The sequence below is a fragment of the Artemia franciscana genome, unplaced genomic scaffold (genome assembly GCF_032884065.1).
Source record: "Artemia franciscana unplaced genomic scaffold, ASM3288406v1 PGA_scaffold_47, whole genome shotgun sequence".
NCBI classification, from domain to species: Eukaryota; Metazoa; Arthropoda; class Branchiopoda; order Anostraca; family Artemiidae; genus Artemia; species Artemia franciscana.
This window is the reverse complement of record NW_027062688.1, coordinates 1,128,995-1,148,701: the sequence shown is the minus strand read 5'-3', so window position 1 is coordinate 1,148,701 and position 19,707 is coordinate 1,128,995. Positions and strand designations below refer to the sequence as shown.

The 19,707-nt window shown below is 34.2% G+C and overlaps 2 protein-coding genes across 3 annotated transcripts in view; both read right to left on the bottom strand.

Annotated features, from left to right (window-relative positions):
* The window catches only part of LOC136041870 (protein disulfide-isomerase A5-like), a 96,141-nt gene extending 89,998 nt beyond the window's left edge, over nucleotides 1–6,143 (bottom strand). For both annotated transcript variants that reach the window (XM_065726654.1, XM_065726653.1), the window contains exon 1: nucleotides 6,066–6,143. In XM_065726654.1, the coding sequence (XP_065582726.1) occupies nucleotides 6,066–6,095 (30 nt within the window). In that variant the 5' untranslated portion in view covers nucleotides 6,096–6,143. The remainder of the gene's footprint in view (nucleotides 1–6,065) is intronic.
* A 4,947-nt stretch (nucleotides 6,144–11,090) lies between these two features.
* Nucleotides 11,091–18,225, bottom strand: LOC136041855 (uncharacterized). The gene is made up of 5 exons (XM_065726632.1): nucleotides 18,073–18,225; nucleotides 15,335–15,490; nucleotides 13,526–13,723; nucleotides 12,108–12,287; nucleotides 11,091–11,126 (listed from the first exon to the last, which is right to left on the bottom strand). Exons 1-5 carry the CDS (start codon nucleotides 18,223–18,225, stop codon nucleotides 11,091–11,093), a joined length of 723 nt encoding a protein of 240 aa, XP_065582704.1.
* Nucleotides 18,226–19,707: the final 1,482 nt, after the last annotated feature.

Genomic DNA, 19,707 nt, shown 5'->3' with positions numbered 1-19,707 from the left:
CTGTTGACTCCAGCCTTGAAGGAGTGGGGAGTCTCAGTTTAGATGGTAGACTCGGATAGGGTGTTGCAGAGGGGGACCAGCCAAATGGAAAAGAAGCCACGCTGTTCCCTTCTCCGACATCCAGGCAGGTGAAGCTTCAGACTGTGACCTCTTGAATTGTTAGCCAGGGAGGGGATGAAGATCTGCATCAGGTGACCGGTTTTGAAAATTTTGCGTGCCATGATCACATCTCCTCTATACCTTTGATACGTGAGGGTTGGAAGTCTCAGAGCCCTTAGGCGATCCTGGTAAGGGGCATTATTCTCTAGGAGTACATACCAGAGAAGTGAGCCTTGAGCCTAGCACCTTCTTGTACTCATAAAAAAAGTGTCAAGTGTGATAGTAGATTTACTAGTGTAACAACCCTTATGTGTACTTAGAGTACATAATAGAGAAGCGACCATACCTCCTTCTCAGGATGTAAATAAATTTAATGATATTTCAGCTATTGGTGATATGATGAGGTAATGGTGTATTGTGAACCATTTAGTTTAAAGTGAAAAGAAGTGAGATGTAGTGATTATGATTGCTTTGCTAGTGCTTATGTTTATTCTTGTATGTGTGGTATGCTTGCTTATATTCCTTACATTTCTTTACAGGAGCTTGGGCTAAATAAATGCATTAATCACGTTTGTTATACTGTGTATCCATTAAAAATTACAATTTCATATCAAAACCCCTTTTCTAAGCTTTTGGGTAGTTTGTACAATGATCAAACAATTCATGGTAAGGAACTGTAGTAAGGAGCGACCCAGCTCAATAGCAACCTAAACTCTAAAAAACAGTATTTTGATACCAATAGACACCAACAATTACACCAAGAGAATTGCACTTTAATTCTGATTTTAAATATATAAGTTTCATCAAGTTTAGTCTAACCCATCAAAAATTACAAGCCAGAGAAAATTTACCTTATTTTAGAAAATGGGGGGAAACAACCCCTAAAAGTCATAGAATCTTAACAAAAATCACATCATCAGATTCAGCCTATCAGAGAACCATACTATAGAAGTTTCAAGCTCCTATCTACAAAAATGTGGAATTTTGTATTTTTTGCTAGAAGACAGATCATGGATGCATATTTATTTGTTTTTTTCCAGGGGTGATTGTATCAACCCAGTGTCCTAGAATGTCACAAGAGGCTCATTATAATGGAAATTATAAGTTCTAGTGCCCTTTTTGAGTGACCAAAAAAAATAGAGAGCACCTAGGATCCCCCCCAGGCACATTTTTTTGCCCAGTCACTGGATCAAAATTTTGAGATAGCCATTCTGTCCAGCTTAGTCAAAAAACCTAATAACTATGTCTTTTGGGAAAACTTAATCCCCCACAGTCCCTGGGGGAGGGGCTACAAGTTATAAACTTTGACCATTGTTTATATATAGTAATAGTTATTATGAAGTGTACAGACATTCTAAGAGGGACTTTTTTGTGTTGGGGTGGGTTGGGGGAGGGGATTATGTGGGAGGATCTTTCCATGGATGAATTTATCATGAGGGATGAGAATTTCCATGAAGGGGGTGCAGGATTTTTTAGGCATTAATTAAAAAGAAACAATAAGAAAATAAATATAAAAAACATTCACCTGGAAGTATTGAGTAGCATTAAAACTAAAAACAAACATAACATATTGCATAGACAAGAGGATTTGTCTCCTCCACAATACCTTGCTCTTTATGCTAAAGTATTTTTTGGTAATTTCAACTATTTATTCCATGGCCTTTGTGATTCAGGGGTTATTCTCAAAGATTTGGGATAAAATTCAAGCTTTAGTGTAAAGAGTGATGTATTGATGAGGGGGTGAACCCCCTAATATACATAACAAAAACACAAATATAGACATTTGTTATGTAAGTTAATTTGTAAGGTACATATGTTCATTACAAACAAAAATGTGTGTACAAAAAATAAAAAAATCTAGTTGCATTTTTAAGTAGCCAAAAATTAAAGGGCAACTAGGCCTGCTCCCAAACCGCCTTTTTTTTATTATCAAATTCGTCCTACCAAAACTATGAGAAAGCCTTTTAGCAAAAAAAATTAATATGCAAATTTTCATTTAATTATTCATGTGCAGTGAGCCAAAATCAAAACATGCATTAATTCAAAAACATTCAGAAATTAAATTAAAAACAAACAAGTTTTTTTAATTGCAAGCAAGGAGAAACATTAAAACTAAGAATAAACAGAAATTATTCTGTATATGAAAGGGGTTGTCCCCAGTGCAATGCCTCACTCTTTATGCTAAATTTTTTTATGTGTTTTAAAAAGTAGAGTTGTGGCAGAGTCAAACTTTAGTGTAAAGAGTGGGGCATTGTGGAGGGGACAACCATTTTCATATACAAAAAAAATTCTGTTTGTTTTAAGTTTTAATGTTGCTCCTTACTTGCAGTTAAAAAAAACTTGTTTTTTTATTTAATAACTACAATGCACCATAAAATATGTAAAATGTTGGTATAGTACATACAATGCTGGTAATGGACTCCCTTTTGGGGAGGTCTACAAGGTTACAGTAAAATGCCTAATTTTACCATTTAGAACACTACCAATTTTGTCCTCTTCTCCTCTAAAGTTGAGATCTTAATAGGGTTAGATTCTAGCTTAGGGGGCTCTTGTTATCTTGGAAAACAGTTGATTTAGGAGAATGAAACCTGTAGTAGTCTATACAGGGTCTAAAATAAACCCTGGGGAGGTATTACTAAGCAGTTATGTCTACCCTTTTCTTATTTCTGGGGCTCAGAAAATTGCATAGGGTAGGATATCCAGTAATGAACAATGTAACAATATAAAATTGCAAATTCAAAAATGTTGACTTTAAGAAATAGATTTGGCCTAGTAGTTAAAAATCTTATAAAATAGGATTGAACAAAGGTAAGATGATCAAGACACTTTTTTGTTTCTCATTTGAGCATAAGATCTATTGTTTACACAAAGATTGTAAAAGGTCATCAAAGGTCTGTGCCTTTTTGGAGAAGGAAGGACTGGGGAGGTTATTCAAAATACCTTCTCAGGATAGTCCATTATTAGTGCTCTTGCTGCATTCCTGAGTTTTATTCACCTAGCTCAACTACTATTCAATAAGAAATTTGATAAGCATGTTTCAGAAATTGTAAAGAATGAAAATTACTGTTTATTGTCTATAAAGAGTTAGTAGGTTTAACATTTGTAATTTCTTACTACTATATAATTCAATAATTCAATGGTCTGCCCTCTTCTTGAGTATAATACTTCTGTTTGGTTTCCATTAAGTCTAATGGATGAGCATAGGATAGAAAAGGTTCAGAGAAGGGCCACTAGATTGGTCCCATACCTTCAGCACCTCTCCTATCTGCAGAGACTTTCTAGGCTTCAACTCCCATTGTTGAAGTTTTGTAGACTTTGCAGTGATCTTGTAAATGTATTTTGTATAATTAAAGGATTGGATGATGTTGATCCAAATTTATTTTTAAATTTAGCCATTATCACTACTCCCCAGCATGATCATAAATTATATCCCCCAAAACCACTGAAAAAAATATTTATCAATTATCTTTTGTGAGTAGAGTTGCTGGACCATGGAATGGTTTGCCTTTGGAGGTTGTTGAGGCAGAGAGTGTTTGAATTTTTAAGAGTGCATTAGTAAATACACCTTTTTATTTAGAGGCTTTTGCTGTGTAGTTTTGTGTTATTTAGAAGTTTTTGCTGTTTAGTTTGTCATTGCTAATTTACTTTTGATTAGTATTATGATTTTGTGTTTTGCAACAAACATTGATGCTTTCTGCTATTTGCAATAATAAATAAATAAATAAAGAAAATGGCCCCTAAACAAGAATTTATTTCAATATTATGTAGCCTATCCTAGCCCCTGGCTTAGATTTACCAATAGACCTACTAGGCTTGGGCCTAGGGGTGCAAAATGATGGGAACACAACAGGCTATCCCTGAGTAGCCTAATATTTTTCTTGACAAAAACTAGATGGTTTTGATCTATTGGCAAAGTGACAAGTGTATTCTGCTGCCTAGTTGCAGAAAAGTAATTTTAAAGTAACACAGGAATCTCATGGCCATTTATAAACTGTCAGACAGCCAGAATAGTTGCTGATTTTGGTATTATCTCTCTCTTTCATTACTTTTGGCTTATCTATTCCATTATCCCTGAATTCTCCAGGATTTCTTAGAAAATATAGCAAAATTACTTGGGTCTAGTGTCAAAGTTTTTAAGCCCACTTCTGCTGAGCCCACAAACTAAGTATCCTATCTTGGTAAAATTCTAGTTGATTCACTGCTTGCTATCTCAGAAAGGAGTTTGGTTAGGAAAATGAAACTTTCAGGGATGGGTTTACAGGCTAAAGTATGTCTTAGAAAAGTATTTAGAAGTACCCACCTCTACTCCTTCTCTTTCCAGAGGGCCCTGACCTTCAAAAATATGTGTTATATAAAAGAGAAACCTTGCAAAATAGATCTTCTGCTTGAATGAAGTACAGCAAAATTGTTTTCAGCTTCACAACTTTGCTCAATCCCAATTTATAAGGTTTTAAAGATATGCAAATGCATTTCCTAAATTTTGAAGAAAAAAAAAACATTGATATTTGAACATTGATTGAATTCTACTCAAATAACAGGAATTGCATTTCCAGAACTAAAGGCAGAGAAAAAGCAACAGTAAAATTCTAGTTAATTGACTTCTTGCTATCTCAGAAATGGTTTAGGTTAGGAAAATGAACCTTTCAGGGATGAATCTACAGATTAAAGTATGTCCTGGGAGGGTATTTTGAAGCAACTATCTCCACTCCTTCTCCCTCTAGAGGGCCCTGACCTTTAAAAATATGTGTACTATAAAAGTGAAACCTTGCAAAACAGATCTTCTGATCAATTGAATTATAACAAAATTGTTTTCAGCTTCATAACTTTGCTCAATTCTATTTTATAAGGTTTTAAAGATATGCAAACACATTTCCTAAATTTTGAAAAAAAAACATTGATATGGCTCAAAATTCTACTCAATTAACAGGAATTGTATTTCCAGAACTAAAGGCTGAGAAAAAGCAACTAGTAACTGAAAATTAATGTAAAATGTTGTTTTGTCAAAATTTCAATAGGTATAGACCTGTCATGTAGGGAAATTTCAGGCCCCTCTAGAGGGAGAAGGAGTGGTGATGGGTACTTTAAAATACCTTCCCAGGACATACTTTGGCCTGTAGAACCATCCCTGAAAGTTTCATTTTCCTAACCTAAACCCTTTCTGAGATAGCAAGAAGTCAATTAACTAGAATTTTACCCTGAAAATTAAGGTAAAGGTTGTTTTTTCAAAATTTCAATAGGCATAGACCTGTTATGTAGGCAAATTTCAGGATCCTCTAGAGGGAGAAGGAGTGGAGTTGGGTACTTTAAAATACCTTTGCGGGATATACTTTGGTAAAATTCTAGTTAATTGACTTCTTGCTATCTCAGAAAGGGTTTAGGTTAGTAAAATGAAACTTTCAGGGATAAATCTATACTTTAGCCTGTAGACCCATCCCTGAAAGTTTCATTTTCCTAACCTTAACTCTTTCTGAGATAGCAAGAAGTCAATTAACTAGAATTTTACCAAAGCAACTGGTAACTGAAAATTAAGGTAAAATGTTGTTTTGTCAAAATTTCAATAGGTCATGTAGGCAAATTTTAGGGCTCTCTAGAAGGAGAAAAAGAGGAGTTGGAAACTTTAAAACACCTTCCCCGTATATACTTTAGCCTGTAGACCCTTTCCTGAAAGTTTCATTTTTCTAACCTAACCCCTTTCTGAGATTGCAAGAAGTCACTCAACAAAAATTTTACCAGTATCTTTATCTGGAAAACTGGCCTAGGTTAGTTTTCTCTTCAAAACATTCAATGTAGGCCTATAGGCTATACTGAAATTCATAGAAGCAAGCTAGTTGAAAGGGAAATTGTTTTGTGTATAGGCTACTTAATTAGAAATTATCTCTCATTCATTTGGCTTAAATATTATTCAGATGAACAAAACACCTTATCACCTAGAAGTTTATTACGTTAAAATTAAGAGCCAAACTCACAAACAGTAAAAATATTGCATTAATGTACATCACAAACTTTTCTGTTATTTGAATTCGTCATCAACTTCTCCCGCAGTGTTGCAGAAGGTACCTGAGGAATTCCTCGACGTCCTTAAGAAAAGCACTGGCAGAAAAACTTATGTGAGGTGCTTTGGTCATCCAATATGGCAATTTTGAACAAGTTAGCCAAACATAAGCAATGTAGAATTTTAATGAGAATTATCTCCAAAATTTAAAATCTTGTATTGCATCTTCTGGGCTGTCATGCATCCATTTCTTTCGAAAATCATGTTAGACAGAGTATCTTGTACCCAATATTTTAGCTGTGTACAATTCTCCTATTCTTTTAGATAGTTAAAAGATCTAATATTTGTTTTCAACCAGATTTAAATTTAAATGATCTGAAAATACTTACATCCCAGACCTTATCTCCCTAATTTAAGATTATATACTCGGTATATACCCTTATAGTTCTGCGACAGGATTGTTGAACTTAAAAGTTCAAATTTTGAAATCATAAGCTCCAAAGGCAAAGGGCTAAGATAAGATCTTTGAGTTAGTCCTACCTGAAGACTTTCGTTATATGATAGTGACTGATTTACCTAAGCCCTGTGAGACCCGACGGGTTGGGAATTGTAAATAGAATAAATAAATGGTATAGAGAAACAATTGTAAAGAGAATTGTGCTAGAATTCGGCTTTGTACCAAGTCAAATTCGCCTTTGCACCAAGGCTGTTTGGATGGCTTCTTTGACACATATGAATCCGTCAAGTGTTGATAATCTCTTTTGGAACCTGATTGTGATTGCAGGAAGGGTTGTTCCATATTCCCCATTATTATCAAAAACATTTAATACACACATAAACGTTGAATACTGCAACTCCGTAAAGGCAATCAAATACATATGTAAATACGTCAACAAAGGCAGTGACATGGCAGTTTTTGGCTTGCAGTCCGAAATCAAAGATATCGACGAAATCGTACAATATCAGGCTGGAAGATACATAAGCAGTAATGAAGCTGTTTGGCGAATTTCTTTTATTTCCGATACATGAACCTAGTCCAGCTGTTGTTCACTTAGCGGTACATTTACAGAATGGTCAACGTGTTTGTTTTTCGGAATCCAACGTGCAACAAAGAGCCCTGAATCCACCGGATACAAAGTTAATTGCTTTCTTTTCGCTATGCAAAAATGATTATTTTGCAAAAAAACTGATGTATACTGAAGTGCCTTCGTATTACACGTGGAATACTAAAAATAAAGTATTTGAACATTGAAAAAAGGGTAAGTTAGTCGACGACCAACCTACCATATTCAAAGATACCACGATAAGAAGACTCTACACCGTTCACCCCAATCAACATGAATGCTTCTTTCTACGCCTGCTTTTGGTGAATGTACCCGGTCCGACGTCCTTTGGGTATTTGAGAACTGTAAACGGTACTATACATGACACTTACCGTAGTGCATGCCAAGCTCTGAATTTATTGGAGAATGACCAACACTGGGATAACTGCATCAATGACGCGTGCGAAACGTCAACTCCAAGTCAAATTCGTGCATTGTTTGGAATCATACTAACAACTTGCTCTCCTTCAGCTCCTACTGAGTTATGTGAAAAATATAAATCGAAAATGTCCGAAGATATACTCCATCGAAAACGGTTAGAGACGTCAGATATGACTTTTGATTTTACATCAGAAACTTATAACTACATTTTAGTTATTATAGAAGATTTGTGCGTATGTATGGCAAACAAACCTCTTTAGGATTTGGGAATGCCTTCACCTAATCGTACCGCTGCTGTTTCGACATGTGTAGAATTGGATCGTGAACAAAGTTACAGTACGAGTGATCTATTGTCGTATGTACAAAATAACATTTCCAAGTTAACGTCGGAACAAAAAGACATTTATGATACGATAATGCATTGTGTCGATAACAACGTTGGAGAAATTTTCTTTTTGGATGCGCCAGGAGGTACTGGTAAAACGTTTGTGATAAAACTGATTCTGGCATCAATTCGATCAAAAAATGATATAGCGTTGGCAATCGCGTCGTTCGGAATAGCCGCAACGTTGCTGCCTGGTGGAAGAACTGCTCATTCCGCTTTGAAATTGCCTCTGAATTTGCATTCTACAGAAACTCCCACGTGCAATATTTCCAAATCATCTGGGGTGGGTAAAGTATTGCAGCAATGCAAACTTATTATTTGGGACGAGTGCACAATGGCACACAAAAAATCGCTCGAGGCTGTGGATCAATGTTTGAAAGATTTGCGAGGGAATTCGAAACCCTTTGGCAGCACATTAATATTGCTTGCGGTAGATTTCAGGCAAACATTACCTATAATACCTAGATCAACCCCTGCAGACGAAATAAATGCTTGCCTGAAAAATTATAATTTATGGGCACACGTAAAGACATTAAAATTAAATACAAATATGCGTGTCCGATTGCAAAACAATGACTCTGGTCAAACATTTTCAGGTCAATTGCTGGCAATTGGAAACGGAAAGCTCCCAGTAGACTCAATTTCAAGATGTATACAACTACCTGCAACTACCTGCTGAATTCTGTAATTTAGTGACGTCCAAAAATGAATTGATTGAAAAAGTATTTCCGAATATTCTAAACAATTATAAAAATAATAAATGGCTAAGTGAAAGAGCGATTCTTGCACCCAAAAATATAGACGTCCACGAAATCAACAATATTGTTTTGACCAAGATTCGAGACCAGGCAGTCCTTTACAAGTCAGTCGACACAGTTTTGGAATCAAATGAGGCGGTTAATTATCCATCTGAATTTTTAAATTCCGTGGATCTTTCAGGGTTTCCACCACACGTGCTACAACTAAAAATAGGCGTACCAGTAATATTGTTACGTAACATAAACCCACCAAAGCTTTGCAATGGCACGCGACTTGCCGTAAAAAAAACAATGGAAAACGTAATAGAGGCAACAATCTTGACAGGGCCTTTTGAGGGTGAGGCTGTTCTTATTCCTCGTATTCCCATGATTCCAACGAATCTGCCTTTTCAATTTAAAAGATTGCAATTCCCAATTCGATTACATTTGCAATTACCATCAACAAAGCTCAAGGTCAATCATTAGAAAAATGTGGTATAGATCTTAATACTGATTGCTTTTCTAATGGACAATTGTACGTTGCATGTTCGAGGGTCGGTAAACCTGACAATCTATTTATATGCAGCGACAATTGGACAGCGAAGAATGTTGTATATTCGCAAGTTTTACGCAGTTAATTTGTATTGTATCTATCTATCTATCTATCTATATAAAAATGAGTTGTGTGTATGCATGTTTGTTTGTTTGTAAAAAGAGCGTTTGCATATGACGTCATTATAAGTACATAAGGCTTTGTATATGCACAGACAATGGGAAAGCCAAGAATGTTGTATATTTGCAAGTTTTACGTAGTTCAAAACACATATATAAATCTATCTATATTCATAGGTGGTACACAGGGACACAACTACAATGGCGCGTAACTAATATGGCGCGTAACGACTTACGCACCCGGGGGGCGCGAAGCGCCACCCCAACAGCTAGTATTCTATATTTTTCAATATATACATCAAGGGTAAATAATATATTCTAAATTTTTTTTTAAAAGAGATTAGCTATTCATATGTTTAGATTTATTATTTACTTTAAGCCTATTTGCTGTAGAAGGCATTTGAAATCTCATTAAAATAGAGCTCTTTAAAGATTTACTGAAGGGAGTCTCTATGAGCTCCAAAATGAGCTGAAGTGAGCAAGAAGAGTGACAAATTATTTGAATTGAGGAATGCATACTTTGTTAACTGTATTCATTTGTATTTTCAAAAGAATAAATCTCAAAAGGCACTATCGTCTTGACAACATTAATTCAGAGGGAGAGTATTTGCATGCATCTTTTACTCCTTAAAATCCGAATTCAAACTTTACGACCAAAAGTGTTTACAAGGCCCGATCTTTGCGGCAGAGGAGTATTTTATTGTAGAAAAGGGGAAGGAACTGTTTGCCATCACTGAGATGGCTGCTATAATGTGGATATTTCGGTACAGAGCGTTGAAATATACACTTGAGCTAAAGTTCGTGTAGACCCATTTAGCTTTTCTACAAAAGAATCTTACGTTAGCATAGGAATACCATGGATTGTTAATAAATTTCAACCGGAAAAGTTTCATTGTGTTAATTAAATTTTTCTTCTTTCCTTTATATCTAGAATCAGAACACTCAACATTTAAGAGTAGGTGATTGCCAAATTTTCATGAGACTTCAATCTCGGAGTAAGTCCTCCTTAAACGTAAATAACGAAGAAAACCCCACTGCCTTTCGATTATACAAGGATGAAAAAGGTCAAACATTGAGGCAATATTTAAGACAGTAAAATTTTATTAAATGAATATTTTGGTACTATATCTAAACGCCGTCATCAGCAGAACAAATATATTAAAATAAAAATAGATATAAGAAAATACGTGACTCTAAGTTACGTAAAATCAAAACTAAATAAAATAAAACCAAATTAGATCCGCCTTAACACCATTACTTGAAGCAAGTTAAACCAGGAGCCTAAATATTTGTTTTACAAAATTTCACTGTCTTGAATAATTCCTCGTTGTTCCTTCGTTGTTTCCTTTATTAATAATTCTTTTGTTGTTTGCCCCCTTCTTAGTTTGTCTCGTGTGTATTAATAGTTGTGTAGCAAATGAATCCAACTAATTAGATGATTCCTTTGAATCGCCCTATAACTTCATTAAAACACATTACCACTTATACAGCTTTCAGCCTATTTGACCCCTTAATTCTGCAAACTAAAAGAACACATGAAACGCACCAAAAAAGCCTTTGTACTAGATTTCTCCTTAAATAAACTAAAATATGGAAGGAGTATGGGTAGCTTTCAAGAGTGGAAACTGGTGCAAATGTGGAAAAAAGGCTTCAACGCCATCTACTATTTAACATTTCTCGGCAATGTTTTTCAAGCTCCGTGTTTTTTTTAGAAACTGTAATCAGACATATGTTACTATTCTAATTTCACCAATTACCTAGATTGAAAATTTTGCCTTATTATCACACTGACAAAATGCCAAGAGACGACAGCAAACACTAGATGGCATCTGCAATTTTTCCGACACTAGCACCAATTTTCATTCTTACAAGTTATCCATACTTTTTTGCAGCGTTCTTAGTGTTGAAAGCACAAAATTTTTGTTCTTTATCCGGAAGTTTTTGCTTAAATGTTCTATTGCACACTTGGTAATCCAGTATTTGAAACAATGATGACCTTGATAATTGTCCCCTTTTATGAAACCCTTCAATAAATTATTAGAAGAACAGAGTTTTTCATCAGCGGGCTTTGGCTTTGATAAACATTTAGGAAAAAACTTTGTCATGTCGGTCCCACCCCTTATTTTTAGTCTTTTAAGGGTTTTTACTGTTGTTTTTTTTTTTTTTTTTTTATTTAAAAGTTTAACATAATTCTTAAAATTTATGCGTAACTAAAGAATTACAGTCACTCTGGAAGGCTACTGTATGAAATAAAAGTAAAGATATTACGCAAAACAAGAAGCTAAGGCACACAATGTGACAGTTCACAAACTTAGCTCAGAGAATTTAATATGATTAGGCTAAGAGTGGACTATTATCTCCACACTAAATATGCAAGGGTAGTTTTATGTCTGGAGCACCTTCATATCTCTTTTTAAAAGATTAATTTTTCTAATATACGGGAAAATAAATATCATTTGTCTTAGTACACCTGGAGATAAAGTACAAAAAAGTACAAAGTATACCTGGAGATAAAACAACTTTTACAACTAATTTTTATAAGATTTGTATCTTTTATCTTAAAATTGTATGCATTTTTTTTCTGGGCAAGTTAAATTTGTTGCCACTCTAGAACGACTTTGTATAAGAGAAAGTACGCAGATTTTGTGAAGCAAGAAGTCAAAAGACAAGTTTAAAGAAAAGGATAAAGGAAAGAAAGGAAAAGGAAAAAGGAGTAAAGAAAAGGTTTGTGAACCAACCTCAAATTGGGCCTCTTGATATTGGCTTACATGGCCCTCAGTCCGCAAAAGAAGATAATATGTTTGCGTCATATTTAAAGCATTCAATAGCTGTTCTTGGTCTTCAACCCCAAATTTTTCCCGAAGTGTAAGCAATTTCTCAAGGTGTTTTACCTTCTCACAATACTCAGCAAGGCGACACTGAAAAATAATGTGTGCTTAGCAGCCAGATGCTTAGTTCGTCTAACCAATGTAGAAGGCTGTCATATTTAATTTAAAATTAGAAGATAATATTTGGAGGCAATATTATAAATCTATATACTAAATCCCGTATTACATGAAAAAAACAATGGGATTAGTTCAAGTTCAATATATCTCATTATACGAACAATTACAATATAGTATTCCAAAGGGCTATATAGCCTGTTATTTGGGGAACAACTTATAATGCCTGATCACAAATAATACAAAATACCTACATACTGAAATACGAATGAGAATAAATAAACAAGAAATAAAATCAACTAACCGACTATTCCAACGAATAAGGAGGTCTCCCCCTCACCCAAGAATCAAAAACATACCGAAATTCTTCCTACGTCATCGAGAAACTAACACTAACTAAACAGTATACAACAAATGCATTAATGCACATGACAAAATATAGAAATACCAGAAAAGCTAATACTTATTGGAAATACCAAAGTATTTTTCGAATTTAATGGGGGGGGGGAATCCTTGGGAATCGGCATAGAAGCTAAAAAAAAACGATTAAAAACAAGTTGAGATCAAATCAAGCTAAAAAATTTTAAGTTTCTGAACCCTTTGAGATCCTAGTATATGCTCTTTAGTCTAATTGGGCAATTTAACAAAGAGGAAGACTGAGTCTGCTGGGTCTAAACTTGTGGTTTGTGATACCCATTAAGGGAATTAGAAAGGTATCATAAAACATCTTCTTTTCAATACTTATGCGACCATCACAGCCACAAATCGCTGGACAATTCCTCATGGCTCCTCTTATAGGAGGCATTGCCATACCTCCTTAACTTCACCCATATCTTTCAAAAGGGATATTTTGAAAAAAAAGCTCAAAACCAAAAAATAGTAAAATACAAACCATAAAACCAAATATTGTTCTTTTTTTCAAGATTCATAAGATAACTATTTTTGTTCAGTTTTTGTCTTACTTTCCATATTTTTGATTTAATGTTCATGGTCATTTAACGAGTTACCTGTTCTGTATTGTTTCTGCTTTTAAATAAAGATTTTTTTCTTTCTAAAAAAAAACAAAAAAAACGTTTTCTTCCCCGGTTCAGAGGATAATTCAAGGGAGGAGGGGGGTAAATAGATAAAGTAAAGGCAATGAAACGACTTAGTAATTTTTCACGTACCGCAAAAAAAGACAGTGAAAGGTATTACAAAGATCGTCTATTTTTTACCTCCATTTTGAGTAGTTTGGCCAATAGTTTGATTTCTTCGAACCATTCTTCACCGAATTTTGTATTCGTCTTTTGCTCATACTTCTGCAATGATGATTCGATCGAGATCAAACGCTTTTTTGCGTCCTCCATAATAACTTTAAAGCCCTCAATCTTACAGACACGCATAGATTCAAGTTTCTCTGATCTTCTCTCAACCTAAATTGAACAGAAAAATCTCATATTATTATTTAGGGTTGCATAGAAAAAAAGAGTACTCACATATGAGTGAATACCAATGAAAGAAGATGTAGTGAAAAAGATGGACATTAGACTTACGGAAACCAAAAGCCTTTTACGCTAAAAGGAAAGATAGGGAAGGAGGGGGAGATCCACATTTCAGAATCCTTCCGAAGCAATAGTTCGTTAAAAATTTCTTCAAATTCTTTTGAAAATTCACCTATATTGCTGGGTCTTGCTTAAAAAGTTTGAAAGTACTATTTTTCATAAATTTACTAATAACTAGAAAATTATCTTTTGCTGATTACATGCACAAAATAGAAGACCTAAAACTTTAATAAAGATTTTTACAAATGTTGTCTTTCTATGTCAGTCCAGAAAGAAAACAATCATCCATTCTTTCTAATAAGTATATTATTAATAAGAATTGAACTGAACAAAATGCACACACATATATATAATACACGAAAAACAAAGCCATTCAACTAAAGGATCAAGGACCAGGCTGAAATTGAGAAACATATATAAAAAACAAATTTGTGAGGATTCCGGGGAAAAAAACCCTAGTTTGATAATACTTGGAAAAAAAACTAAAATATACAATGCCATCTAAAAGTTCATTTGATTTGTCCATAAAACGACATATATACCTAGGAGAAGAGTAAAGGAGAAAGAGAGAAGGAGAGAGAAAAAAGGAGCGCCAAAACGTGCCTTTAGCAAAAACATAGTAAGTGGAGCCTCGATGCTTTAAAAATAAATAAAAAAAAACAATACAGCTATCTGAAGTATTAGTCACATAATAGCTGTCGACCTCCATAATTCATGGCTAATCTGTAAAATCTTAATAATGCAATTCTGTTTTCTTGATCCTGGAATCCTATAGCCAGTTATAAAGAAAAAAATTTCACAACTATTAGTTTTTTTTAAGACATTTCGATCTTTTTCTTATGAATTAGGAATACCATTAGTGTCTGCAAGCCTGCCCCAATGAATTTTTACATTTAGCAATTTGTTCAGCAGTCACGAGAAGCTTTGACAATTGGCCATGGACAACATTATAAATTATGGATCGTCACAAAAACTTTTTCCTTACACATAGCATGATAATTCTTTCAAAATATCAATTCCAGCCATGTAGTTCCTTTTCAATCCCATATGTCCAATCCTGATCAGACAGCTGTTGTTGTTTTGTTATTTTATTGATGAAGGATGGTATATTGACAAAACTCCAGCCTTTTGGCAATGCAGATGGAGCTAAACAAATAGCTAGACATCCTCGGATAGTATAGGAAGAGTTCATAGGACCGTAAAGGGACCTCATAGGTAGGACCACTAGGGGAAGCTCTGAAAAGTGAGCAGAGGTGGAGCGTACCTGACTATATTTGCCTTATGTGTATTGGTCTTCCGAAGAGCTACCAATATTGCTAGCAATACATGTTTTTAGAAAAGATACATTGTATCGAATAATCTATTTTTTTCATTTAATCAAGTCTAAGCAGTTTGTTTTATAGATTTGATCAACCTTGACCACAAGACGTATAAAATTTTTTTTTTTAAGTACAGTTAAAAAAAAGGATAAAATAAACGCACATCGCCAAGTTGGGTATTAACAGTAAACATCATGCATCTCTTCATCAATTTCTGTTTGTTCTGCATCCAATAGTTTATCTCTTTCTCTAACGACTGTATTTTCAAAATATTTGTTCTTGCATCCACTCGAGCTTCACTTAATTTGTTTAAGGATTTCTGTAAAAATCAAGCAAAATAACTATCAAACATTCGAGGCCTAAAATCAACAACAGCAGTTTATACTACACGTAAAAAATGAAAAAAAAAATAAATCAATCAGTAATGCCAAACTCAAAGTAACTAAATACGTTTTTTTTTTTTACTGGATTTTAAATATATTTACTAAGTATTTTTAAGGAGTGGCAACCCTTGAGTTGAATAACGCAGCCAAAAAACTAACGCAGCTCGTTGGCCTCGTGCGACTTAGTGTGGCGATGAGTCATTAGTAAGAGAATTACACGATAGTAAGCAGAGAACAGACTTTCGTCAATGGTTAACAGAAAAAGATGGCGTAATACCAAACTAAAATAAATACAACAAAAATTTTCTGCTATTTGGCTATTTACGATATGAACCCACCTCCCGTATCAAGAACCCGTCACTCGTAATACAAACCCACCCCTAACACTATACAGTTTCAACGGCTCTCATTTACTTTATAGTAAAAAGGGTTTCATAGATCAAAACATCTTTTCAACTCTTTTCTCGGTGAGCCTACTTAAACTCAAAATTATCTGCTAAAGCAACCGAGATTAGTTACTTTCCCAGCGGAAGTCAGTTACTGCATTTTGATTGAGTAGATTTCTTTCTGTTATCGTTTTATTTTCGATCCTTAGAAGAATATAATGGAGAATTCTAATTAGTCATCCTGATTAGTCTAATAATAAAAGATAGGAAAAAGACTGTAAATTTTAAATTTCGAACCGTAAATTTGATAAACAAATAGAAAACGAAAAAAAATGGCAAATGACTTTTCATAAGCACACCAATCGCCTTTGCCTTGTTAATTCATTAGTGAATTTAGCAATAGATTGTGTATTAAAATTAGCTTCTGTTTTTGAAGTGTCGTTGTTTTAAATAAGCTAAATGTGTAGGCAATTTGTTTTTGAACTATTATGTAATGCAAACACTAGGCAAAATATTAAGTAAAAAATAAATAAGGCCATTGACTAACTAAATTGACAACTTTCTAATGACCCAAGGAATTCAGATCCTCAAAACCACTTCAACTTTCCCTTATTTTGTTCATTTTATCAAGCCCATTGGAAAAATTCTTGAAGAGCCTAATTCTTGGCTAAATTTTATCTCTATCAATCTCCAAAGAGCAGTTGGTCTCGTTAACCAAAATGTATAAGCCGAGAAATTTAATTTTCAACATTCAATATTAACTCTTTCCTAGTGAAATTGTTTCCCTGCTTTTTATCAAAAAGGTCACATGTAGTTCAATATCAGAATCATCAATCCAATCCTCTCCCTGTCCACAATAAATGACCCCAAGGTGCTTTCCTTTTCTCAGTGAGGAATAACAGCCTGATGAAGGAATCTATTGGCAGACGGAAATTTGCAGACTACCTAACAGTTGTTGAAACCTATTATAGAAATTTAATAGGCAACCCTATGAAAATCCTCACTGACACCGCGCATGATGCCTCTGACTTGGGCATGATAGCAAATCGTTATAATCCATAATAATGCTAATTCTGTACGCCAAATCCCTACCCCTTTTCGTGATCCTGCCTATCCTAAAATTTATGTGTCTTAAATTACTCGGCATTATAATTTCTATGTTAATAATATCATGCATAGAGCTAAAGTGTCTATCTCCCTCAATAAACTCCTAAGAAAATATGGCATCGTCTATTCCCACTATTTAAGGATTTATACTTACTTTATCCCTCCTCATCTTGAACATGATTTTCCAGTTTAGCACCCACTAATCTCCCTGGAGGAGTCAAATAAAATTGAACCCAACCAAAAAAGCATCGTGCAAATAATTTTCAAGAAGGTAATGTTCCATACTCTCTTCTTCTAAATAAACACGTGGTTAGAAACACTTCTTTGCAATAGAGTAATGTTTTTTATCTGTTTTTTTTTTTTTAAGAATGCAATGACAAACCCTAACATAGATATCTTTTCCCCCAAAGAAGCTCCCTATCCTGATTCCACTCGACTCGGGCTGTTTCTCAGCCCATTCCTACCGTGTACCACTTCATGCTGCTTTACCTCCAGGCGTTAACTAATTTCTTTTCCACTTAAATTACAAAAATAAACGAAACGCCCCACGCCCCTAGTTACTCACTTCTTATTACTTTTACAGGCGTTGTCAATATTTTGCATTATTCGTTCGTCTACCTTCTCTTTGAGTTTTTCAATAACCTTTATTTATATATATATATATATATATATATATATATATATATATATATATATATATATATATATATATATATATATATATATATATATATTTATATATATATAATGATCAGTAAATAATTTATTCATGCGTCAATTTCATTTCGCCTTCGTTAGCCAGTTTTTTTATGTATTGTTGTTTGAAATTTGTTCATGATTTTATGTTTTTGACCCTCGGGGCTAAAATTATAATTCAGCCCTGCGAGGATTGTGAGTGATATTTCAAAACAAATATCATACCTCCTTTCATTTTGGGTCTTTCATATCTATTACGTGTGAAAAATGCAACAAACAAAAACACGCACTTCTACAAAAAAGGATTAAAAATAGAAAACAATAAACACTTTGCATGTTTCTATGTCTTCTCTAGTTATCACTTCTTTTTCCTCTTTTGCCACAATTTTAGTAGGATTCACTTCACCAGACTTCTGAATTTTTCTTTTCATTTTCTGAGTGAGCTCTTGATTAGAGGCTCTCGATGATGCCACTTCTTCCATAAGCTTTGGAAAAAGTTTTTAAGTTTTTAAAAAATTTTTTAAGTTTTCTTATCAACTAAATGGAAAAAAAAACTATTAGACATTTTATTCAACTATGTTTGAAACATATAATTTCTTCAATGTATTTATCTCTAAGATTTTTTGGAGTTATTAGGCTATTTTGAAATACCAAAGTTAGGACAAAGCTTTATTTAACATATCTTCGAGTTCGGACTAGATCTTTCAAGCCGAAATTCTTATACATAATTGTTTTCATTTTTGTTATAAGAATGCATTTGTTGGTCAGATAGTCGAAATGTCAATATTATATTTACCTATATGAATTCCCTTGGTCTTGGACACGATTGCTTATTTTTTGCTTTTTTTTTTAATTTCGTCTTGCTCGTTTTAGTGCATGAAACTCGAGGAGTTCTGAGCGCCCCAGATCTGTCACTAGGTTCTATCATTTAATAGATTCTTCTTTCCATTATTTTCTTCTTTTTTTGAAAAATTTTAAGTCTATTATATTGATTCAACAGTGACACAAAACAACATTTTGGCACTAGTCAGCTAATTAATACGAATAGGGGGGAAAACTTGTCTCAAACTGCGTTAATAGCAGTCTTGTTAACATAAGTTTATTTTGGTATATGCATGTTTAATTTGCTGATTTTAGTTTAGTTGAATATTCGTTTGATTTTTATTTAAACATCTTCATTTTCTTTGGTTGCTTCAATTGTACTTTACGCAACTTTTGTACCACTCCCATGTACACAGCTCTCAATTCTAAGGCTTTACCACAAAACTTCTAAAAGCTTTCCTAGTTACTAATGTTCGTTCTAATTACTATCATAAATTCTGGATAAAAACAGGCATTTATAATCCTATATATGGTAAACCGCTTTATGCTAAGCGACTTTCCTGCGTCTTTTCTTTGTGTTCAGAATACACCCTAGAAGAAAAAAGGATCAGATACACGTACATTCTGACTTTGCAAAATCCCAGTCTTTTCGGATTTTTTAATGAAATTTTAGTAGCACTTCTGGTCTTCAGTAAAGTCTTCAAAAAGTTTATTTTTCAAAAGGGAATAACGGCGTTTTCCATTAGAATCTCGACCGTTTATGAAATAGAGGCTTTACATTTTACAAGTTTCAGGAGAGGTTTAATTGTAACCGCAAATAAATTAAATTTACCATCAGCTGGATCACTTTTTATTCTTAAAACTATGATCTCAGCCCCTCCCCCTTTCGCTAGTGCGATCACAAGTGCTAGTATTTGCAATACCTAAAACCATCTCTATGACGTATTTATGACGGTAGCTACCATTGGGACTGGCCGAGTTAGTTGGTGCGCTGGATTCGGGATCCTTTGTCTGAGAGGACGCGGGTTCGAACCCCAGTGTACCCAATTCTTCAGTTGGGACGGGGTCAGTGGCGTGACTCTGTAAGCTTAGCCAGAGTCGACCCAGCTCTAAATGGGTACCTGGAGAAATCTGGGGAAGGT

Excerpts from the sequence above, each read along its gene's own strand:
- LOC136041855 (XM_065726632.1), bottom strand. The coding sequence starts at position 18,225 with ATGGAAGAAGTGGCATCATCGAGAGCCTCTAATCAAGAGCTCACTCAG. Across the intron at positions 15,491-18,072 it reads AAGACATAGAAACATGCAAA|AAATCCTTAAACAAATTAAG; the intron begins GTGTTTATTGTT and ends TGATTTTTACAG. Across the intron at positions 13,724-15,334 it reads TTAATACCCAACTTGGCGAT|GTTGAGAGAAGATCAGAGAA; the intron begins GTGCGTTTATTT and ends TGTTCAATTTAG.